Source organism: Peromyscus leucopus, chromosome 5, assembly GCF_004664715.2.
Source record: "Peromyscus leucopus breed LL Stock chromosome 5, UCI_PerLeu_2.1, whole genome shotgun sequence".
Lineage (NCBI taxonomy): Eukaryota > Metazoa > Chordata > Mammalia > Rodentia > Cricetidae > Peromyscus > Peromyscus leucopus.
The window spans coordinates 112446370-112466671 of NC_051067.1; the positions used below are offsets into that span (position 1 = coordinate 112446370).

A 20302-nucleotide genomic window follows, 5' to 3' on the forward strand; every position below is an offset into this window, starting at 1 on the left:
CTACACATAGCCGAAAACTCCACCATGCACCTGAGCTTGTTCTTAAGCTTTTGTTTTGTCGTGGTGCAGCTTGCTGGCGGCGGCGGCAGCGGGGAGGGTATTGAGCGTGGTGGACTTTTCTCACTGTGTAGCACAAAGGTTTATATTGATCCTTACCCACGAGCCTCCTGAGCCAGGCTCAGTGCTGCTCATCAGCCCATGTTTGACACTCAGAGGACGCTGTCGTGGCCCAAGGGAGTGTCTTCTCCTGGCGTCTCCAGCTTTTCTTCTAGAATTGGAGCAATATTGATTTTCCTTGATTGCTGCACACTCTCTTTTAAAAATAATGGAATCTAATCCTGTGAGAGCCAGCATGACAGGAAAGCAATCATCTATACCTGAAGGGGAAAAGAATCTTATTTTGGGGGAAAAGTTAGACCAATGTTGAGTTTGAATGAGGAGGGAGGCAGGTTTTAATAAGTTAAGGCCTCCATTCTGCTCAAGGTCTCGTTGCATTAAACTCTCTTGGTTGTTTCCAAGAGACCTCTCACTTCCCTGTCAAGGTGTTGTTTTTCCCCGGGTGCGCAGACACTCCACAGCTTTGTGTTTTTCCTTGACAGACATCCCCACATGCTCCCTTTTCAATCTGGAAGACATCCCAGGCAGGGGAGTGCCAATGTTGAATGAGAGAGTGCTATTCTATGCATGTTGACCCAGCGGAGGGTCCCCCCAGGCATCTCTGCTGACCTGGGGTGATTTAATAAGTGCTTAGGATGGTCCTCTGCTGGTTCTCACTGTCCCTAGCTGGCAAGGCTACAGTGTTAACCCCACATTAATTATCAGCTCTATCCTGAGCTATCACAGTGACTTCCCACCCATGGTGGCTGCTCATCACTGGAAGCACCTGGGACAAGTGAAAACCAACCCCTGGGCCCTACCCTAGACCTGAATCTGCCCAAGGATGGGGCCAAGCATCTTTATTGCATCAAGTTTCTCAGATTTTTTTTTGTACCCACCCAACCAAGAGTCTCTGCCAAGAAATCAAAGTCAGCTAAAGATGTCTGATCTAGAACAAGGCCAATGAGAGCTCTGGAAAGCTAAGAGCATCCTAGGCTGGGGGTGTGAGTGCAGCACACCGCTCTCCTGTTCTCATTTAACTACCTACCCTGCCCGCCAATCGAATGTCCATTGAGCTCAGTCTCTGTGTGATAGAGTTTGTGCTGCAGGGCTGAGAAGACCCTGCCCTCCAAATGCCCGTGGCTCTGTAATGAGCCCAGTTACAGATGGTGCCAGCCCCGGGTTTCCACAAGGGGAAGTAAACTGATCTTGCTTCCTACAAACAGTAGGCAATGCTCTGCTCAGAGCCTTCACTAGGCAAATAAATAACAATTTTTTTTTTAATTCTCCTGTTGAATTTTGAAATGAATTAAAACTAGGATTCTATTCGTAGTAATCACATAAAGCATTCCCTTAATATAAGCCTACTAGTGTATATGTAGTATGCTGCCACCAGGTAAACATTGAATAGCTTAAACTAATTTGAATACCAAGTGTAACTGTTTGGCGGTTTCCTTTAATGTTAAATATGCAGAGACCATGTAATCAGCAGTTTCCTACAAAGGAACGCATCTAAAAAGAATGAGTTGGTCAGTTTCCCATTACTATGACAAGCACCTGAGCCAATCATCTTATAAAAGAAAGGGTTTGTTTTGGCTCACAGTTTTAGAGGCACAGTCCATAGTTAGTTTGTCTTGTTTCTTTTGGGCCTGTGACAAAGCAATGCGTCATGGTGGGGATATAAGGCAGACTAAAACCATTTACCTCATCATGAGCCATGGGGCAAAGAGAGGAAGAAGAGAGCAGCCTTCTACTACCCCCTTTAATGGTACATCCTCAGTGACCCAAAGGCCTCCCAGGCCTTACCTCCCAAAACTTCCACCACCTATGAGTAGCACCGAGCTGCAGACCAAGCTTTAACACATGAACCTTTGGGGGAGCATACCAGATCCAAATCAAAGCAGAGAATAAACATGTGTCCACAGAAAGACTCACACACAAATGCTCATAGCAACTTGATTAGCAGCACCAAAATCTAGAAACAGCTTGGGTGTCCATCAACAAGAAGATAGATAAGTAACCATACTATGGAGTACTACTCCATTTTTAAAAACATACTGTTCCACATAACAACACTAATCTCAGAACATTTTTTGTTGAACCAAAGAAGTCAGGCAGCAGTAAGCATAGATGCCAGACTCCATTTCTATGAAACTGTGGGCATAACTTATCTACCATGCCATAAAGCTCAAATCTACAAGGATGCTATGTAACTTTTGAGGAGATGATAAACTATCTACACATGTGGCAGTAGGTTCTTGGGTCTGTGTATTTGTAAAATTTTGTCAAACAATATGCTGATGAGTTTGTTTTGTAAGTAAATTGCACCTCAATAAAGTTGCTTTAGTAGGTAATACTGAGAGGCAGAAATCAAAGGTCATAATGGGGTACTGCAATTTAGGAAACCACACTCCAGGCCTCAGTGGAAAGTGAGCTGTGATGAGCTGGAGAGACTTTCCTTCTGCAAAGGTATAGCTGGAAGTTTTCCTGTGTCCTGGCTGGCCAACAGAACAAATCTCTCCCATTAGCATCCCCCAAGTAAACACACAGAGGCTTATATTAACTATAACTGCTCAGCCATTAGCTCAGGCTTATTACTGACTAGCTGTTACACTTAACCCATAATTCTTATCTATGTTTAGCCACGTGGCTTGGTACCTTTTCTCAGTTCTGCCTTGTCATCTTGCATTCTCTGTGTCTGGCTGGTGACTCCTGACTCAGCCTTCTTCTTCCCAGCATTCTCCTTGTCTGCTTATCCTGCCTATACTTCCTGCCTGGCTACTGACCAATCAGCATTTTATTTATCAACCAATCAGAGCAACACACATTCACAGCATACAGAACAACATTCCACACAAAGGGAAAATAGGAAAAATTTTCTAAGTTATTAAAACATTTTAAATGCATATTCTGTAGATCTCTGAAGGTTTGAAGATGACTGTCTAAAATCTTGCTCAATTTTTAAAACATATTAATATGATACAAGTTCTATTGTATGTCTAACTACTTTCATTTCTTTATATACTAATAGTTGTAATAATAAATTCAAGGATCAGAAATTGCATTACATGTTAAATGAATGGTATAAATAATAGAAATACATATAGCATTTCTAACAATATCAGGACCTTCTGTTGAGCCTGAGTACAGATGGGGCTGGGAGGATTAAATAAGTGAACTGGGTTGGAACTTATAGTAAGAGAGAGGGGAGGAAGAGGAACAGGACAGAACAAAGTCTTGTGTGCCTAGAAAAAGAGGAATGGGAGTGAGCCTTGGGCTTGATCACATACAAAGACCTTTCTAATCCAGTGAGTGAAACCTGAACACATGGGCTTCAATACCAGCAAGTGCAGCCCCTTTACTCAGGACTTGAGTGGCAGCAATGCTCATCAATAGAGCCAGCACTGGGATGTGCTAAGCAAGGTGCTGCGGACTCAGCCTTGTAAGGGATGGAGTCATTTTTTTTTTTCAGGATCCCAACAGGAAGTGCCTCACATGCATCACCCTAGTCCCAGCTCTGCTTTCTGGTTGTCTGGGAGCAGACCCTCATCATTCATGTCTAGGCCTGGCCACGCAGTTCAGGCAATGCACTGTATATGGCACCCTGTTAGGAACAAGTCCTGGGGGTGGGGCTTGAGAAGGAAAACATGGGAGAGGGGAATCCCAGGAGTCTGTGTATGCTCAGAGGGGAAATCCTGGATCCAGGCTGAGATGGGTGGTCCCCAAAAATTTTAGGAGTGACTGTTGAGATTTGAAGACAAGTACAAGAGAGGACTCAAGGCTGTTCTTCTAGATCTTTCCAGTATAGGATGACAATGAGAGCCCGGGGTCAACAATTTGCAATTTCTGATGCCTCCTTGCCTTGGTAGGTTTGCACCCTGTATCAAGCCCTACAGTGCTATGATGTCCCAGATGGAGTCCATCCCAGCAACCTCAATCACTGCCAGCTCGCCTGCAGCCCCAGTGATGGTAGAGTCCACTGAGGTGGACTTCAGTGATTCCATTAAGTAAGTAGGCAAAACCAGTGTGGGGTTGTCCTTAACATTCTTTTCTCTCACTGAATTTAGCATTCTCGACGCCCATCCCTCACTTGTCCACTCAGCCATACATTAGTCAGCAGTTAGATGAGTGGATTCTGTGTTAGGCCCACCACTGGCTCTCTGCTCTCAGGTGGGGTAAAGAGTTCTTAACCCTGGGGGACTGAGTCCTTCCTTCCCATTGCCCCTCCACAGAGCAAAGCTCTGCAGACAAGATAGGACTCTGGGTAGAATGCAGAAAATAACATCATTATCTATCTATCCAACACTGTATTCTCACAACAAAATTCTCTAAGTAATTGTGAAATTCAGGTAGGTATGGTGGCACAGGCCTGTCATGCCAGTACTCGGGAGCCTGAGGCAGGGGGATTATGAGCTTGAGGCCAGCCTGGGCTACATAGTGACAGTCTCAAAAACAAAATAAAAACTTATGAATTTGAACATTGAGGACTGTCCAAACTGTCTGAAGAATTGCCCATGATTTCCAGGATGCCTTTTAAGTAGGACATGAACTTGATGCCCCAGGAAAGGGCGGCCTCCGGGAAACTGAGCAGTGTAAAGGCCCATGCTACACATTTGAAGGCAGAGGACAGCTGAGCACTGCTATCTGATCTCTTAGAGAAAGTGTCTCTTGAGTGGTACTCTGTATTGTTCTTGGCTATGGCAGAGAGGAAGAGGAGAGTGGGAGATACAGCCGGGCTGATGGTGATGGCTATCAAGTGAGTGATCCTTTCATTTCCTTAAACTCTCCAGGACTATTCTTATGGATGATGAAGCTGGACCTGAAGAAAGAGAAATCAAAAAGCCCACAGCATCCACCATGATCTCAGAAGTATGATTCCTTTGCTCCTGGGCAGGGTTAGCAAGTAAAAAGTCCTTCCCAAAGCAGAGAAGATCGAGGATCAGAGTGCCAAGTGTAATGCTGGGGGTGGGGCTGGCATGAGGCTGAAGAGCTTTGTCCAGGTCCCCTCACCCCAGAGTGAGCACCTCAGTGAGAGCCCAGGGTACCTCAGAACACAATTTCTGGAAGTGAAAAATTGGGATCTCCAAGGCTGGGGGGTCACATGCTCTTCCCTCTCCCCGCCAAGAGGCTGCTAATGGAGACGTATTCCTCAGGAACAGTGTAGTGTATGCAAAGGCAAGTCTCAGGCTGTGGGTCAGGGAAATGGCTCAGAAGGTAAAGTGCCCGCTGTGCAAGCGTGAGTGCTGAGTTCAGGTCTCCAGCACCCGTGGAAAAGCCAATCTCTGTGCAGTCCCAGCACTGGTGGGATGGCTGTGGAGACAGGTAGAAGCCTACAGTCTGGCTGAATTGGTGAATTCCGGATTCAGTAAGAGACTCTCTCAAAAAAAAAAAAAAAAAAAAAAAAAAAAAAAAAAAAAAAAAAAAAGGTAGAGAGTGATCAAGATGTAAACATTGACCCCTAACTTCCACATACATATACACACATGTGCACAGGCACCTGTGCTCACATATGAGCACAATAAACATAGACACATACATACATATACGTACACACTCCCATACACACATATGCCCATATCCCACACTCCCATATATAGAATATACACACTTAGATACTTCCTCTAGAATGATAGACTAAGAAAACCATTGGAGACACAAAGTTCTCCACCAGAAAGATGTTTTCTTAATTACACCTTAGAAATAGTAAAAAAGAAAATTGAAAAAAAATGCAAAATGAATTACTGTATATCCATGCTAAGACACAGTCATGACAAAGAATACACATGAGCAAAGATGTCCATATGTACAGGCAGGGGTGCACATTGGTATAACCTCTGTGACATGTAACTCGGAAGGTATATCAATGTTTAAAATGCATACTTCTTCTCAATTATTCTCCAGACATGCCCCTGTGTTTATATGAAGATACAACTAGCCTTGTACTTCACAGCTTTGTTTAAAAGAACAAGAATGTTTTGGAAACAACAATTCTTCCAACAGGAGATTAACTGAATAAACTAAATTGCATCTACACAAGGCAGAGCTATGGAATGGAATTCTATTGTAAAAACCCAGTAGGTTCTCTGCTAGTTTGGTATAAACTCTGAAGTATCAAATAAAAAAGTATTAGGAGAAAATGGGCACACAGTGTGCTACCTTTTAAGCCAAGACAAAAATATATAAAAACAAAAACTAATAGTTACTTTTTAAAATTGTTTATATATGTGATTTTTTGCCTACATGTGTGTATGTGCACTATGTGTGTGCAGTGCCCACAGAGGCCAGTAGAGGGCATCAGACCCTCTGGAACTGAACAGATGGTTATGTGCTGTCAAGTGGGTGCTGGGAATAGAATCCAGATCCCTGCAAGAGCAGGCATTGATTTTACCCACTGAGCCATCTCTCCAGCCCCAACAACTAGCACATATTGAGCACTAAGTATGCTTTGCACAGTTGTAACCATTTTTTTACATTGTCTCTGTTGGTGAGAACCATTGCCCTTTGCCTCTTTTGTGAGGGGATGCATGTGTGAGGCAGTCTAGCTGGGAGACTTGGCAGTCTCTATGTTTCTTAAATGGTGACATAGATATATTTGCTTATGCATAGAATATCTAAGAATTAGGAGCATCGTGAGTGCAGGGGTTTTCTTTTTCCTGTTCTGTTTACCATTTTATCCCCAGAACCTAGAACTGCTGCATAGAATGTCGTCCATAAGTCTTAGTCCAATAAAGACTGAAGAGGTGACTCAGCAGTTAAGAGCACTTAGTGCTCTTCCAGAGGACATTCCCAGCACCCACATCAGGAGGCTCACAACCACCTGTAGCTCCATAGCATCGTCTCTGGCCTCCATGGACACCTCCACTTGTACACTTACCCATTCTCAAATGCATGCATAAATACATAAAAGTGTTTTTAAATAAATTTTTAAAAATTAGTCAAAAGAAGAAAATAATCAGGTAGACCCTATCAAAAACCCAAACAGTGGTTACCTAAGAGACAACGGAAGAGTAAGGAATTTTGGTGGAAGTATTATTTTTTTAGCTATATAACTTTTCAAATATTTTTTATTTGTATCATGAATATGTATCAACTACTTTTAATATTCTAAATGATGCTCTTGAAGACTATTCCATCATGTGAGATATAGATAGATAGACATATATACACAGGACAGAGACTCATTCATATATGTGTACTATAACCTATTAATTGATTGTAATTTCCTTCCTTAAATCTTTCCCTACTTTTTAATTTCACATACTTGTCTTCTGAATGTTCATTCATTTCCATCCTCAGAGATGCTTGTCATCAAAAATTCATGCAGTACAGAAAAATCAAAGCAAAACTCCTTTGAATCCCTTCATTCAAAAGAAAAATACTACTGAGATGCTTAGCAGTCTCCCAGATACTGTTTTGCATATGCAAACCTCAGAATGAGTTTACACCCACTCATGCCTTCAGAGTGTGGCTCACATGAGCCCTCTGCGATTTTACTTGAATGAAACCACCTTTCCTCTCAAGAGCATGTTGTATGTATCATTCCTGGTCCACAAATACATACTGGGTCATCCTCCATGAATGGAGAGGTACCACGCACACTTTATTTAAAGCGAGCTATCCCTGGTGGGCAGACAGCTTGTTTTCAGAGCTCCCCTGTTAAAATAACTCTATTGTACATATCCATATATGTACATTTTGGGCATTGTCCAATTATTGTCATAGGAAAAAATGTCCAGTTTTTTAAAAGATACTTTCACTTACATAAACTTGTGCTGGGGAGGATATATGCACATGAGTGCAGTGCCTGTGGTGGCCAGAAGAGAGAGCCAGATCTCTTGAACGGGAGTTATAGGTACCTCTGAACAACTCAACATGGGTGCTAGGATCCGAAACTGAGGTCCTCTGTAATAGAAGTACCTGCTGTTAGCCACTGAGCCAACACTCCACACACACACACCCATGTGTCCTGTTCTTTTCACCATATTTGCTGTGTTTCCACTTTCTCAAAGGGATGGAGAAGTATGCATTGATGAGTTGCACGTGCTTGCTAGCTTTTCCTCCCTCTTTCATTTCTAGGCAATAAAATACAGCTCAGCAGGAACAGAAAGAAGCCAGAGCCAGGTGGACTACCCAGAATCCCTGTGGATCTTTGAACAGGAGGAAATGCTTTCCATTGGAATAGAAGAAGTAAGTGATATTCCAAGGTCCTTAATTACCCAGCACTGATGCTTCCAAGCCCCTGCTCTGGATCAGAAACTAGCGTCTACCAGAGTGTTTCCACTGTTACCTTCATACATGCCCAAGAGTCAAATTAGAAGTCAGGAATAAGTCTCTCCACTGACAAAATTTAACTCCCCTGCTGCAGACCCATCACCGTGACAGCTCTTCCCGTGTGGGATGACTTTCTCTGCAGGTGTTCGACATTCTGCCCCTCTACGGAGTTCTGCGGCCATATAGCAGCCATCAGATATCATTTACCTTCTATGGACACTGTGACATCATCGCACGGGCCAAAGCTCTTTGTGAAGTGGAAGGAGGGCCCACCTATGAAATAATACTGAAGGGAGAGGCTTCCCTGGTCAGCTACTCCTTTGACACTAAGGACATTAACTATGGATTACAGGTACTGCAGACGTCAGGTGGGGTTTTTCTGGGTTTGCCTTAAACATGGATTGCAGTCCTTACCCTTGAATCTCTCTTGAACCATCACTCATCATTCATGTCCTTCATCCATGATCAGCTTCCCTACCCTGGTCCCCCACCCCCATTTGCAATCCTTTTCTTTTGCTTTTCTTACTGTCTCAAGTTTAGCATCGGAAGATGCTCGTCTTTCAGTCCAGAGGCTGCCATGACTCTTCTCTTTCTCTTGTTAACACTATTTTCTCACACCCCTCCCTTTACAATCTCCAGGGCTTTTTTTGCTGCCCTCTCCCACACACCCCACATACTTGCAGCACCCAGTATTTCCAAGTTACCCACCTGAGTTCCACTCGGAATCACTCTAATCACACTGTGGGACTTCATCAAGCCATACCTAAATTTTTGTTTTGATGTTTTGATGTTTTTAGAGACAGAGTCTCATGCAGCCAGGCTTACCTCAAACTCTGTGCAGCCAAGGGATGACCTCACACTCCTGATCCTCCCATCTCCCCCTCCCAAGGGCTAGGATTATGTGCACGCAGGGGGACACCTGGCTGCCGTGCCTAAATATTACAGCGGTCTGCCCACACTATAGTACGTAAAGAACTCAGGGTCTGATTCAGTGGGCGCAGCCTTTGGCCTGGGGTTTCACTTTTCAAAAGCAATCTCCCTGCCATGTGATGTCAATGCCACTCACCCCTACAGCATGCCCCCAAAAAGTTAATTAAAAAGAAAACAACACAAACAAAAACCACCTCATTCCTCCGTCTTTCCAACACCTCTTCCATTCATCCTAGTGGCATCGGGAGCTGAGGTGTGTCACGCAGTAGACCCTTTTGTCCAATCAGCCCCACCTGCAGAATGTTTGTTGAAATGAGCCATTGGTCTGGTTCAAGGCCTCTGGTACACCGTCATCACGGGACCCTCACTGAAATGCCTCTCAGACATCCTGCTGTTTCCCCAGTTATGGAGATCGTGCGGTCATCATTCCACAGGAGCAGTCCCTCCATGCACTCCAGCAGGTCATGGATGGAGTAGATAATGGAGTGGGCCAACCAATTGACCAGTATCTTAAGGAGCGTCTGTGGGGCACATTTGCTGATCCCCTTTGTCAGGGCGAGAGCACCATCCCACAGACAGGTGACAGCCCTTCTTCCCACCCTCCCTCCAGCTGTTCGACCATGTCACGGAACGAGAAATCACACTGAAAAACATTGGGAAAGTTGGCTTTGAGTTCAAGGTTCTGAACAGCAACCGGTCTTCACCAAAGAACCTGCTCCCTGGAGTACCACTAATCCTGCCTCTGTCGGTGAGTCACACTGAGGGCTCACACCGAGCAGACGAGCCACACCCAGTCTTATCCTGCCTCGGTCGGTAGGTGAGTCACACCAAGAGGGCTCACACTGAGCAGATGAGCCACACCCAGGCCGGGGAGCACTGCTGTCAGTACTACAGGTGTGACTTTTCTAGGTAAAACTGAGAACTTGGAGGCAGAGATGATGGTGCGCATGTGTAATCCCAGCATTCACAAGGGCAAAGCAGGAGGACCAGGGCTTTGATGGAGGCCAGTCTCGGCTATTTAGCAAGTCTGAGGCCATCCTGGGTTCTATGAACCTCTGTCGGTAGATGGATTGATGGGTGGGTAGATAGAGTGATAGAAAGATAGAACACTCTTCAATAAATGAACATTGATCAAGTCCTACATTACCCATTTCCAGATACCACGGACACATGAGGAATCAATTAGAGACAACCTAAGGATTTTCCCATAATACTAATTCATTTTAGTTAGACGTGGTGGTGCACCTTTCAAATCCCAGTACCCTGGAGGCATAGGAGGGAGGGCCTTACATTTAAGGCCACCCTGTATGATGAGATACTCTTTCAATGTGGGGGGGGGCGCATTTCCCACCAGTACATCAAATTTCCCTGTAGTTCCCTGGGGCTTCCCCCATACCAGCCATGCCAAAGCAACTTTTCCTCTGCATTTATGAAAACACTCACAGCCTGCAAAGGGTCTCTCTGGTTTCCAAAGTAAGAGGGGAAATGGCGCCTGATGATATTAGAGTGATCTCACAGTTTTTAAAAACTTTTGTTGACTTTTTCTCCTCTTGAAGATGACACGTGATTGTTATAAAAAGTTAGAAAATATAAAAAGGGTAGAATTAATTTATAGTTATTCATAATCCTTTTTCAAGTTTTATTTTTATGTATGTGTGTGAGTGGCCAAGGAGGCCAGAGAGGGGCGTCAGATCCCTCAAACTGGAGTCACAGGTCGTTATGAGGCTCCTGGCTCAGGTCCTCTAGGAGCAGCAAGTGCTTTGGACCACTGTGCCGTCTCTCCAGCCCCCGTTCATAGTCTTACCATCCGGAGACGAGGAATGCTGTTCTCGCTGACACATCATCCATACTCAAGCCCCTCGCCAGTCCCTGTAGTCCTTGACCTGCGCGCCCGTCCGTGCATTAACTCTACCCAATTGTCATGGCTGGGGCTTTCAAACACCAGTTAGTATCTGCTAAGCCCACTCCCTTTGCCCCCCCCCACTTTTGCCTTAACTGACCTTTTGAATTTGCATCTGTTTCATTTTTCTCACTTCCTAAGCTGACTTTTGTTTCTTAAAAATCAGTGGGAGCGTAAGGTTGTTTATTCCCTGAGTATACCCGTTAGCCTCACCTCATGAGTTTTCAGAAGATAACAAATTGAATTTAAACGAAGAAATCAGGCTGGAGAGATGGATCAGTGGTGAAGAGCACTTGCTGCTCTTGCAGAAGACTGGGGTTCGAGTCCCCGTACCCACATGGCAGTTCATATCTGTCCATAAGTCCAGTTCCAGGGAGTCTGATGCCCTCTTTTGGCCTCCACAGGCACCAGCCATGCATATGATTCATAGCCGTACATATGAGCAAAACACTCATCCACATAAAATAAAAGGTAAATGAATCTTTTTAAAATCTGGACATATTATTCATGTGTATAGCTACTATCACAATTTTCATTCTTTTCTAAGTCATCTAAATTATATATTTCTTTTTATATCCAAGTTAATACATTTTTAGAATTTTTATACATTTATTCATGGGGGACGCAGTGCACGTGTGGAGGTCGGAGGATAAGTTTTACAGTCAGTGTCTTCGTCCACCACATGGATCCAGGAGATCAAACTCAGGTCATCAGGCTTGGCAAGCACCACTGCCTGGTGAGTCAGAGAGGATGTGGGCCTCTCAGTTCCTGCTTAGCACATTCACTGTTGTATTTAGGAGTCTAAAATGATTTTTAACACTAGTGAATACAAGAAAAATCATGTTTTCAAGACTCCAGAGTACAGATTATCATGAATCTCTATGAAATTAACTGGATAATCACAGCATTCAAATCTTCTCTGTCTTGTTTGTTTAACTTTCCTAAGACTAAATGGTACGCAGAGAGGGTTTGAACTCCTCCACTTTAGCTGTATATAAATACAGAAAAGTGTGTGTTGTTGCTGGGGAGATTGTTCAGTAGACAGAGCACTTGCCATGCAAGTGTGAGGACCAGAGTTCAGACCCCCAGCACCCACGTGAATGCTGGTGGGCATGGGAGATGGTGGGCAGCCCATCTGCTGTCTCAGCACTCAGCAGGCAGAGACTGGGGAGTCCCTAGAGCAAGCTGCCTAGCCAGACTAGCCAAATCACTGAGCTCTGGCTTCAACTAAGAGGCCTGGCTCCATGGGTGAGGTGGAAGATGATGGAAGAAGACACTCAGTGTCGACCTCTGGCCTCACACACATGTGACCATCACCCATATATGCATTACACAGCCCACACACATGCAGATGCAAAATAGGGGGGGGAGAAATATGATCAAAATACCTATCTATCTATCTATCTATCTATCTATCTATCTATTTATTTATTTAAAACCATAGAGATTTAAAAATATGACATTCTCAATTTTTAAAATATATGATTAAGAATTGTTTGTTGTATGCATATTCATTTCTGTGTTGGAACATAAGATTTTATGTCCATTAAATGTTCCTCACAGACTACATTTTGCCCATTTTAAATGGTCTCTTTCACATCTTTAATAGCTTCTGCTTTGGACCCACTTCACTTGGTCTCAACATCGCAATTTCTGTTAGTCTTGTCTCGTGCCATTTATCATGGCCTGTTTCATCTTGGTTTAGGTTGCTCACTCATAAAATATGCATTGCTGAATTTTATTGTTTTGATCTTGCTCTCATTGGTATAATTGAGATTTGTGGTATTATTCCTTCCTTGTATTTTCTCTCTAATAGTTTTCTAAATTTTTTTCTGTATTTTTCTAATTACTGCATTTTCTTCTCCTTTTTTTTCTTTTTTCTTTTTCTTTTTTTGTTGTTGTTTTGTTTTTTTCAAGACAGGGTTTCTCTGTGCAGTTTTGGTGTCTATCCTAGATCTCACCGTGTAGACCAGGCTAGCCTCGAACTCTGAGTTCCAGGATTAGAGGTGTGTGCCACCACCACCCGGCTCTTCTCTTTCTTAAGCTTCCCTTTGTAAGCATTTGAGTTTACATGACTGCTGTTAGTGTGAATTGATGCAACTCTGTGGAGAAAAATTTGGCAGTATCTATTAAAATTACTCTTTGATTAAATTTTTCATATCTAATTATCATAAATACATCTTCCCACATTTGCAAAATCAAATATAAGACTCATTTCTGCATAAATTGTAATGGTAATATTTAAAAAAAAAAAAAGAACTTGTTGCAGGGCAGTGATGGTGCACACCTTTAATCCCAGCACTCGGGAAGCAGAGCCAGGAGGATCTCTGTGAGTTCAAGACCAGCCTGTTCTACAGAGTGAGTTCCAGGACAGGCAACAAAACTACACAGAGAAACCCTGTCTCGAAAAACAAAATTAAAAAAAAAGAAAGAAAGAAAAACCACTGGAACTAAATGCCTATTGAGGTATTAAAACTGTATATATTAAGGCATTAAAATTGTGTGGCAGAGCCGGGCGGTGGTGGCGCACCTTTATCCAGCACTCGGAGCAGAGGAGTATTTGTGAGTCGAGCAGTCTACAATGATAGAAAAAAGTATAAGAAAACTGTTAAAAAAAAAAAAAAAAAAATTGTGTGGCAGAATAATATACAGCAGTTAAAAAAGATGTAGCAATTTAGATGTGTTGCAAGACATTTGATTACACTGTGTAAAGATATGTCGCTCTGATTGGTTTAATAAAAAGCTAATAAAATAGCTAGGCAGGATTTCTAGGAACAGAGGACTCTGGAAGAAGGGTGGAGACATGAGGAGACAAGGAGGAAGCAGGAAAGCAGGATGGACAGTACATAGACAAGGTAAACGAGCCTGGGGCAGCACAGAGATGAATAGAGATGGGTTCATTTAAGTTACAAGAGTGAGTTAGAAACAAGCCTGAGCTATAGGCCAGACTTTCATAATCAATAATAAGTTTCCGTGTCATGATTTGGGAGCTGGCTGGCGGACAGAGAAAGACTTGTTACATAGATGTACCAATATTAGTTTGATTCTGAGATCTACTAGATAAAATAAAAAAGGAAAGAAAATATTGAAAACACTGCATTATATCCTGCCATCTACATTTTAAAATCCGCTCATATGTGTGCATAATTTGGATTCGGTTAGCTAATAAGTATTAGCTAATACTATTCTTGCATCTTTGTTAGCGAGTGGTGATTGGTCCATAAACCTCCTTCTTCGTGCCTTGTCTGACCAGCTTGGGTGTAAGAAGTGAGCGTTCCTTTCCTTTCTGTTGTCTGGGATGGTTTGTCAACTGACTGCTTTCTGAGAGGCTGGCCAGACTTGTTCAAATGCCACATGTGCCTTCTTCTCCCAGAAGACTCCTTGGCCTCAGCAATAAGTCAGTCTCACAACTATGATTTATCACAACAAAGGGGCACAAAGTGAAAACATCAAAGGCTGAAGCACAAAGACAAAAGGTCAGAATCGAGGCACACCTGAGGCGGATGCCTGCCAGGCAGCCCCACAGGACGCTAAGTCTCTGCCTTGGTTATTCTTTTCGTTTCTGTGACAAAATTCCAGGCAAAAAATCAGTGAGATGGGAGGGATGAAAAAAGGGAGGTAGAGAGGGAGGAAGGACAGACGGGTGGAAGGGAAGGCTTGTTTAAGAAGGAGTGTAGTCCATCATGATGCGGAGCAGCCCTGATCATCCACGTTGCAGCAGGAGCCTGAGGCTGCTGGTGCCAGTGTCCACAGCCAGGAAGCATCAAGAGAGACGCATGCCAGTTACTAAGCTTGCGTCCTCATTCTTACTCTGTCCCGGGCGCCAGCCCATGGGGTGATGCTGCCCACATTCAGGTTGTGTCTAACCTCCTCAATTAAACCATTCTGAAAACACCTTCACAGACACACAGACAGGATTGTTTCCATGGTGATTCTAAAGCCAGGCAAGTTGACGGTAAAGATTAATCGTCACAGCCCCCCGGTAATAAACTGCAGCCACAGCCTGAGAGCTGCCAGGGACTCACTAGAGACTGCCAGGGCTTTTGCTGGAAGCTTGTCACATAGACGCTTCTGCCTGTCACATAGCAAAATTTCCTCAGAAAGCAAGCAAGGAGCTGACAGAAGCAGTACTGTTGGCACAGATGGGACAAGGTAAGGAAATGGCAAGAACCTTCCAGAACTTTGGCTCCCGGATGCCAACCAAGGGTCAGCCTTGTAAGAGCCCTTTCTAGGATCCAGGGCCTTGAAGCTGCTGTGCTAGCCCCGCTCCCCTTTTTTAACTAGGGCTTCTCTTTATGTCTGAATGGGATTTTTCTCTGCATGTTTTTCTTTCCCTACATGCCAGCTCTCCCATTATGAAGCCAAGTTCTTATCATGAAAATAAATATTTTCAGGATACAGAATTGTCCATGCCACTTTAGCGTATAACAAAATAGAGACATTTGCCCGGCAGGATTGCATGAGAACTGTTCTTATTGGAAAATGCATTGCTAAGCTTTGGAGACAGAAGCTGAGACTCCCCTCATCTCAGAACACTGAGCACAGGAAGGTGGCTATGCGGGGGAAACAGGATAACGGTGTGGACTGCCCGGGGGAGGAGTGAGGAGAAGGGGTAAAGAAGGTGTGAGGATAGACCCCACCGACTCAAGCACAGCATCCTCTGCAGCTGGACTGTGCAGTGTGGACATGCACACACACACACACACACACACACACACACACACACACACACACCATGCCATCAAATGTGTATAATCTCACACAGTGATTCATGAGGGTGAGGGTCTTGTGAAATTCAGGAATGAGCGTCAATAGCAGATTGAAATAAGATGTAAGGAAGCCTGAGAGTGGAGAGGAAGAGCAATGGCTTCTCATGGGAGCTGTGACAGCAAGTGTCACTGCCAGTGCGGGGATTTGAGATAAGTTTATTGACTCTGCTAGGGTTAGTGTATCCCCAGCACATGTGTACTAAGTAAGTTATAGATCAGTACATAGCAATATGTTGTCATTGTTTTAATATTATTTATGCTGTGCCTTATTGTTCTTATCTTCATTCAATAGTTTTCCTTCAAAGACTATATATGAATCCTAAGATTTTAAAAAGTGGACTAGGGAGGTTTAAAAAGAAAGGGCAGGCATGGTGGTGCACAGTTGTCATCCTTGCTCTGGGGAGATGGAGACGGGCAGATCCTGGGGCTCCCTGGCAGCCAACCTAGCCTGCTTGATGGATTCCATGCCAATGAGAGACTCTGCCTCAAAAACCAACACCGTGCCCTGAGGAGTGACACCCAAGGTTGTCCTCTTCTTTACACACACACATACCCCACACACATACGAGGAGCGTCAAAAATTATGAAGAGACCAATCATAATGAATCACAGACACTTCTGAAACTAGAATTTGGCTAGTATAACTTTCCCAGTTGAGGTTCCAAAAACGTTTTGCTTTTTTCCCCAAGCTTTATTTTTAAAATGGCACAGTTGGGGCTGGAGAGATGGCTCAGTGGTTAAGAGCATTGGCTGCTCTTCCAGAGGATCCAGGTTCAAGTGCCAGCATCCACATGGCAGCTCACAACCATCTTAACTCTAGTCCCAAGAAATCTAATGCTCTCTTCTGGTCTCCACAAGCACCAGGCACGCATGTGGTACACAGAACTACTCATACATATAAAATAAAATGACTTAAATGGCCTAATTAGATGTAATCCATGGCAGCTTGCTTTCTTCGCCCAGCTTTATGATTTTTAAGATTCATCCATATCGTTGCATCATAGCTATAGTTCATTCATTTCACTACTGAATAATGTTCCTTTTCTAGCCATATTGAAATTGCCCATCTTCCACTGAAACCACACTTGAATGTAGAAGGTGAGTCAGCCAGTAGCGTCTCACTAGAAAAATCCTAACATGAATTTTCCCTTACATACCTTCTGACCCAAAGGTAGATGTTTTCCTAAGGGCTTCTGCCCAAAATGAAATTGCTAGGTCATAGGCAATGGATATTGTCGAGGTCCAGCTTCAGTGGGGTTCAGATCCCAAAGAGGAGGTGTGGAGTCAGTGGGGGAAGAAAGGGGACAAATGCATCTGAGGGTTCTCAGCAGCTCTTTCTCTTAATCAGAGAGAGATTATTTACACAGCACATTGACTACGTAAGTCACTGGGCAAGCATCAGAGCCCAGAATCTTCTTTTCACATCCCCACTAAATATCCAGGGTGAAAAGGCAAAGTACAAAACAGACTGTCTCCTCATCTGAAACATCATCTTCGGACAGCGTTGATCAAATCAGGAAAGTAACCAATTTCTCAGTGACTGCAAAGCACAGAATCTTCTGTCTTTACAGCCTGTGTCTAGGCTGGCTGCTCATGGAGTAACAATATGTTAGACAATCTGAAATTACTTTTGCCTTAAGCAAGTTATGTGTAGAATCATTTGATGTTTTCTAAAATGCAAGCTTTACAAAATAGAATAAGCATCTAACTGGCTGGTTATAGCATTTTTCTGTTCCTCAGTTTTGTAGTAGGGCCCTGCTCTTTATGTGCACTCCCAGAAAGAAAGGTTCTCGTATCTCATTCTTTTCCCATCAGCCCACATTCTTCTTATTTCCTCCACGTTTGCTCCAGGATAGGACAATGGGTATACTGTGACATCTTGTATCCAGAGCTGAGCAAGACATTTCTTAGAATCTACCCTATTGGTACCACAATCCTCGGGGCACAAGGACGACTCTTCCTTCTGTGACTCTCCTTCCAGGCCCAACCCCCTGTGTTCTCTTAGGAACATGAGTACATTTCCCGGGGGGCTGTGTAAGCAGAAAGCTCCCCATTCTGAAAAAAAAAAATTGCTCCTAAAAGCAGAAGTCAAAGCCGCACACCAGTAACTGAATCTCTTGGTACCCTTGTACCATGGCCTGTGCCAGTGTGTGGTCTGCTTTACATGATGACGTGAAATGTTTTGTTCTGTTTCTTTGCGTTGGGTTTAGTCTTTTCAGACAAGGTCTCTCCAGATAGCCCAGGATGGCCTCGAACGTAAGACCCTCCTGCCTTCTCTGAGTTCACACACCACTATGCCTGGCTTCCACAGTCTTTCCCTGTGTGCTTATTGCTCTCCAAGTCCCACCAGAGACACATAAGCATCTCCTGCGGTGCAGGTTCTCACCAAAACTTGATCAATTTTACCAGTTTTGTGATTAAAAAAGAAACGTTTGGTGTCCTCCCAGTTTGCCTTTCCCTGGTGACTTACAAAGGTGAGTACTTCCACTGTTTTAATCTAGAACTGCACTTGCTTTCAAATTATACTACAGAGTCAAAGGGATAAAAGCAACATAAGAAAAAAACAGAACAGACACAAAAATCGACAGAACAGAATTGATGACCCAGGTATCAATCCATACAAATACAGTTTATATGATTTTTTTTTACAAAGATGCCAAATATATATATATATATATCAGAGAAAAGATGCCATCTTCAGCAGATGGTGCTGGGAAAGCTGGATTTCAATGGGTAGAAAAATGAAACTAGATCCTAGTCTCTCACCCTTCACAAAATTCAACATCTGATGGATCAAAGACCTCAACATAGAACTTGCTAGTCTGGCAGGGTGTGGTAGTGCACACTTTTAATCCCAGCACTGGGAGGCAGAGGCAGGCGGATCTCTGTGAGTTCAAGACCAGTGTGGTACTACAAAAATTGCTAAAGGAAAAAAGCATATTTCAATGTACAGGTAGGTACAGGTGAAAGCTTCTCGAATAAGGCTCCAGTAGCATAGGAAATATGACCATCAATGGACAAATGTGTTTTCATGACACTTAAAAGCTTCTTTACAGAAAAAAAAAAGTGAAGTGATTGAACAGTCAGTCCACAGAGTGGGAACACATCACTGATAGTGATTCATCCCACAGAGGACTAGTGTAAAGAACATACAAACTCAAAAACTAGACATTAAGAAAGAGCCCATTAAAAATGTTTCTGGTTGTTCCTTGGATTCCTCTTTGGGGCAGTGCCTGTCCCTCTGATACCTGCATCCCTGTATTTTCTTGTCATTTACCTACAGTACATGGGAATAGATCTGAGGAGAGGTGTGTCTAGCCACCCATAAGAAGCATAAATCCATTGCACACTGTCCAGCTCTCTCTGGTCTCTCTACCATGTAGGGTTTTATCCGCTCAAACAAGGAGCAAGTGTTGAAAGTTTACTACTTGCCTGGAATACCTGAAGTCTTTCAGAGAAGCTTCCAGATACAGATTGCCCACCTGGACCCAGAAAATATCACTCTGTACGGAGAGGGCATCTTTCCCCGGATCAGCCTTGATCTGCACAGGAACCTCCGAGGTACCATCACCCATGGCAGTAGCTTATCCCCAGAGGACAAAAACTACCAGTGCTTTCTTTAGCTTTGCTTTGCATCTTTGAAGGTTGGTGGCTACTCACTTTGTTTTCTCTCTAATACTCTTCTGTGCTGTGCCTCAGTCTCCAGGGGTGCGGGACAAGAGTTAAATTTGACTCAAGCTTGTGACCATTGCAAACTAAGACTCCTGGCCAGTTTTGCCGCCATTAAACTCCCTATAGACGGGAGAAGTGGCATTTGGACCAGTGTGTATTCCTTCCAGCCAAAACGTCTCTCCCAGTCTCCTGTCCCAATTACATGCTCGGTCTCTTCATGGTGGAGCTAGAGTCTGGGTACTATTGGGTATAGAACTCTCAAAGTAGAACCTTCACAGAAGCAGCCACGTCCTTCAGACCCTTACTCAGGGGCCATGCCTAAGAGGCTGAAGTTACATATTAGTTATTTGCCTTCATGCCTTTTCTGGCCCCATGGGGTGCCCTGAGCCATCATCCTGTGCCAGGCTGGTAATTCTGCCTTGGTAGGTCCCAATACTTGGCTGAGATGCTCTTATAGCCTGCTCTTCCTGACCCAGGGCAGGACCAAAGGCCAACAGGAACTGCTTGTTCTTCATGGCTTCCGTCTTTGCCCTCTTGGATCCACTCTCCCTGTAGCGCTTCAGACTAACACCACTTCCCAGCCCTCCTTCTCTAAAGTCACAGACTCACTGGCGCCAGATCATCCATTAAATTGTAATTACCAGCTCCCTGAAAACATATGTTT

General features: G+C 43.8%; 1 protein-coding gene across 1 annotated transcript in view; it reads left to right on the forward strand.

The window, feature by feature from the left end:
• Positions 1-20302, forward strand: part of Hydin (HYDIN axonemal central pair apparatus protein) — a 362032-nt gene that overhangs the window by 224600 nt on the left and 117130 nt on the right. The window contains exons 24-29 of the mRNA XM_028891069.2: positions 3966-4103; positions 4887-4965; positions 8173-8283; positions 8510-8719; positions 9908-10045; positions 19350-19527. Of these exons, the coding sequence (XP_028746902.2) occupies positions 3966-4103; positions 4887-4965; positions 8173-8283; positions 8510-8719; positions 9908-10045; positions 19350-19527 (854 nt within the window). The remainder of the gene's footprint in view (positions 1-3965; positions 4104-4886; positions 4966-8172; positions 8284-8509; positions 8720-9907; positions 10046-19349; positions 19528-20302) is intronic.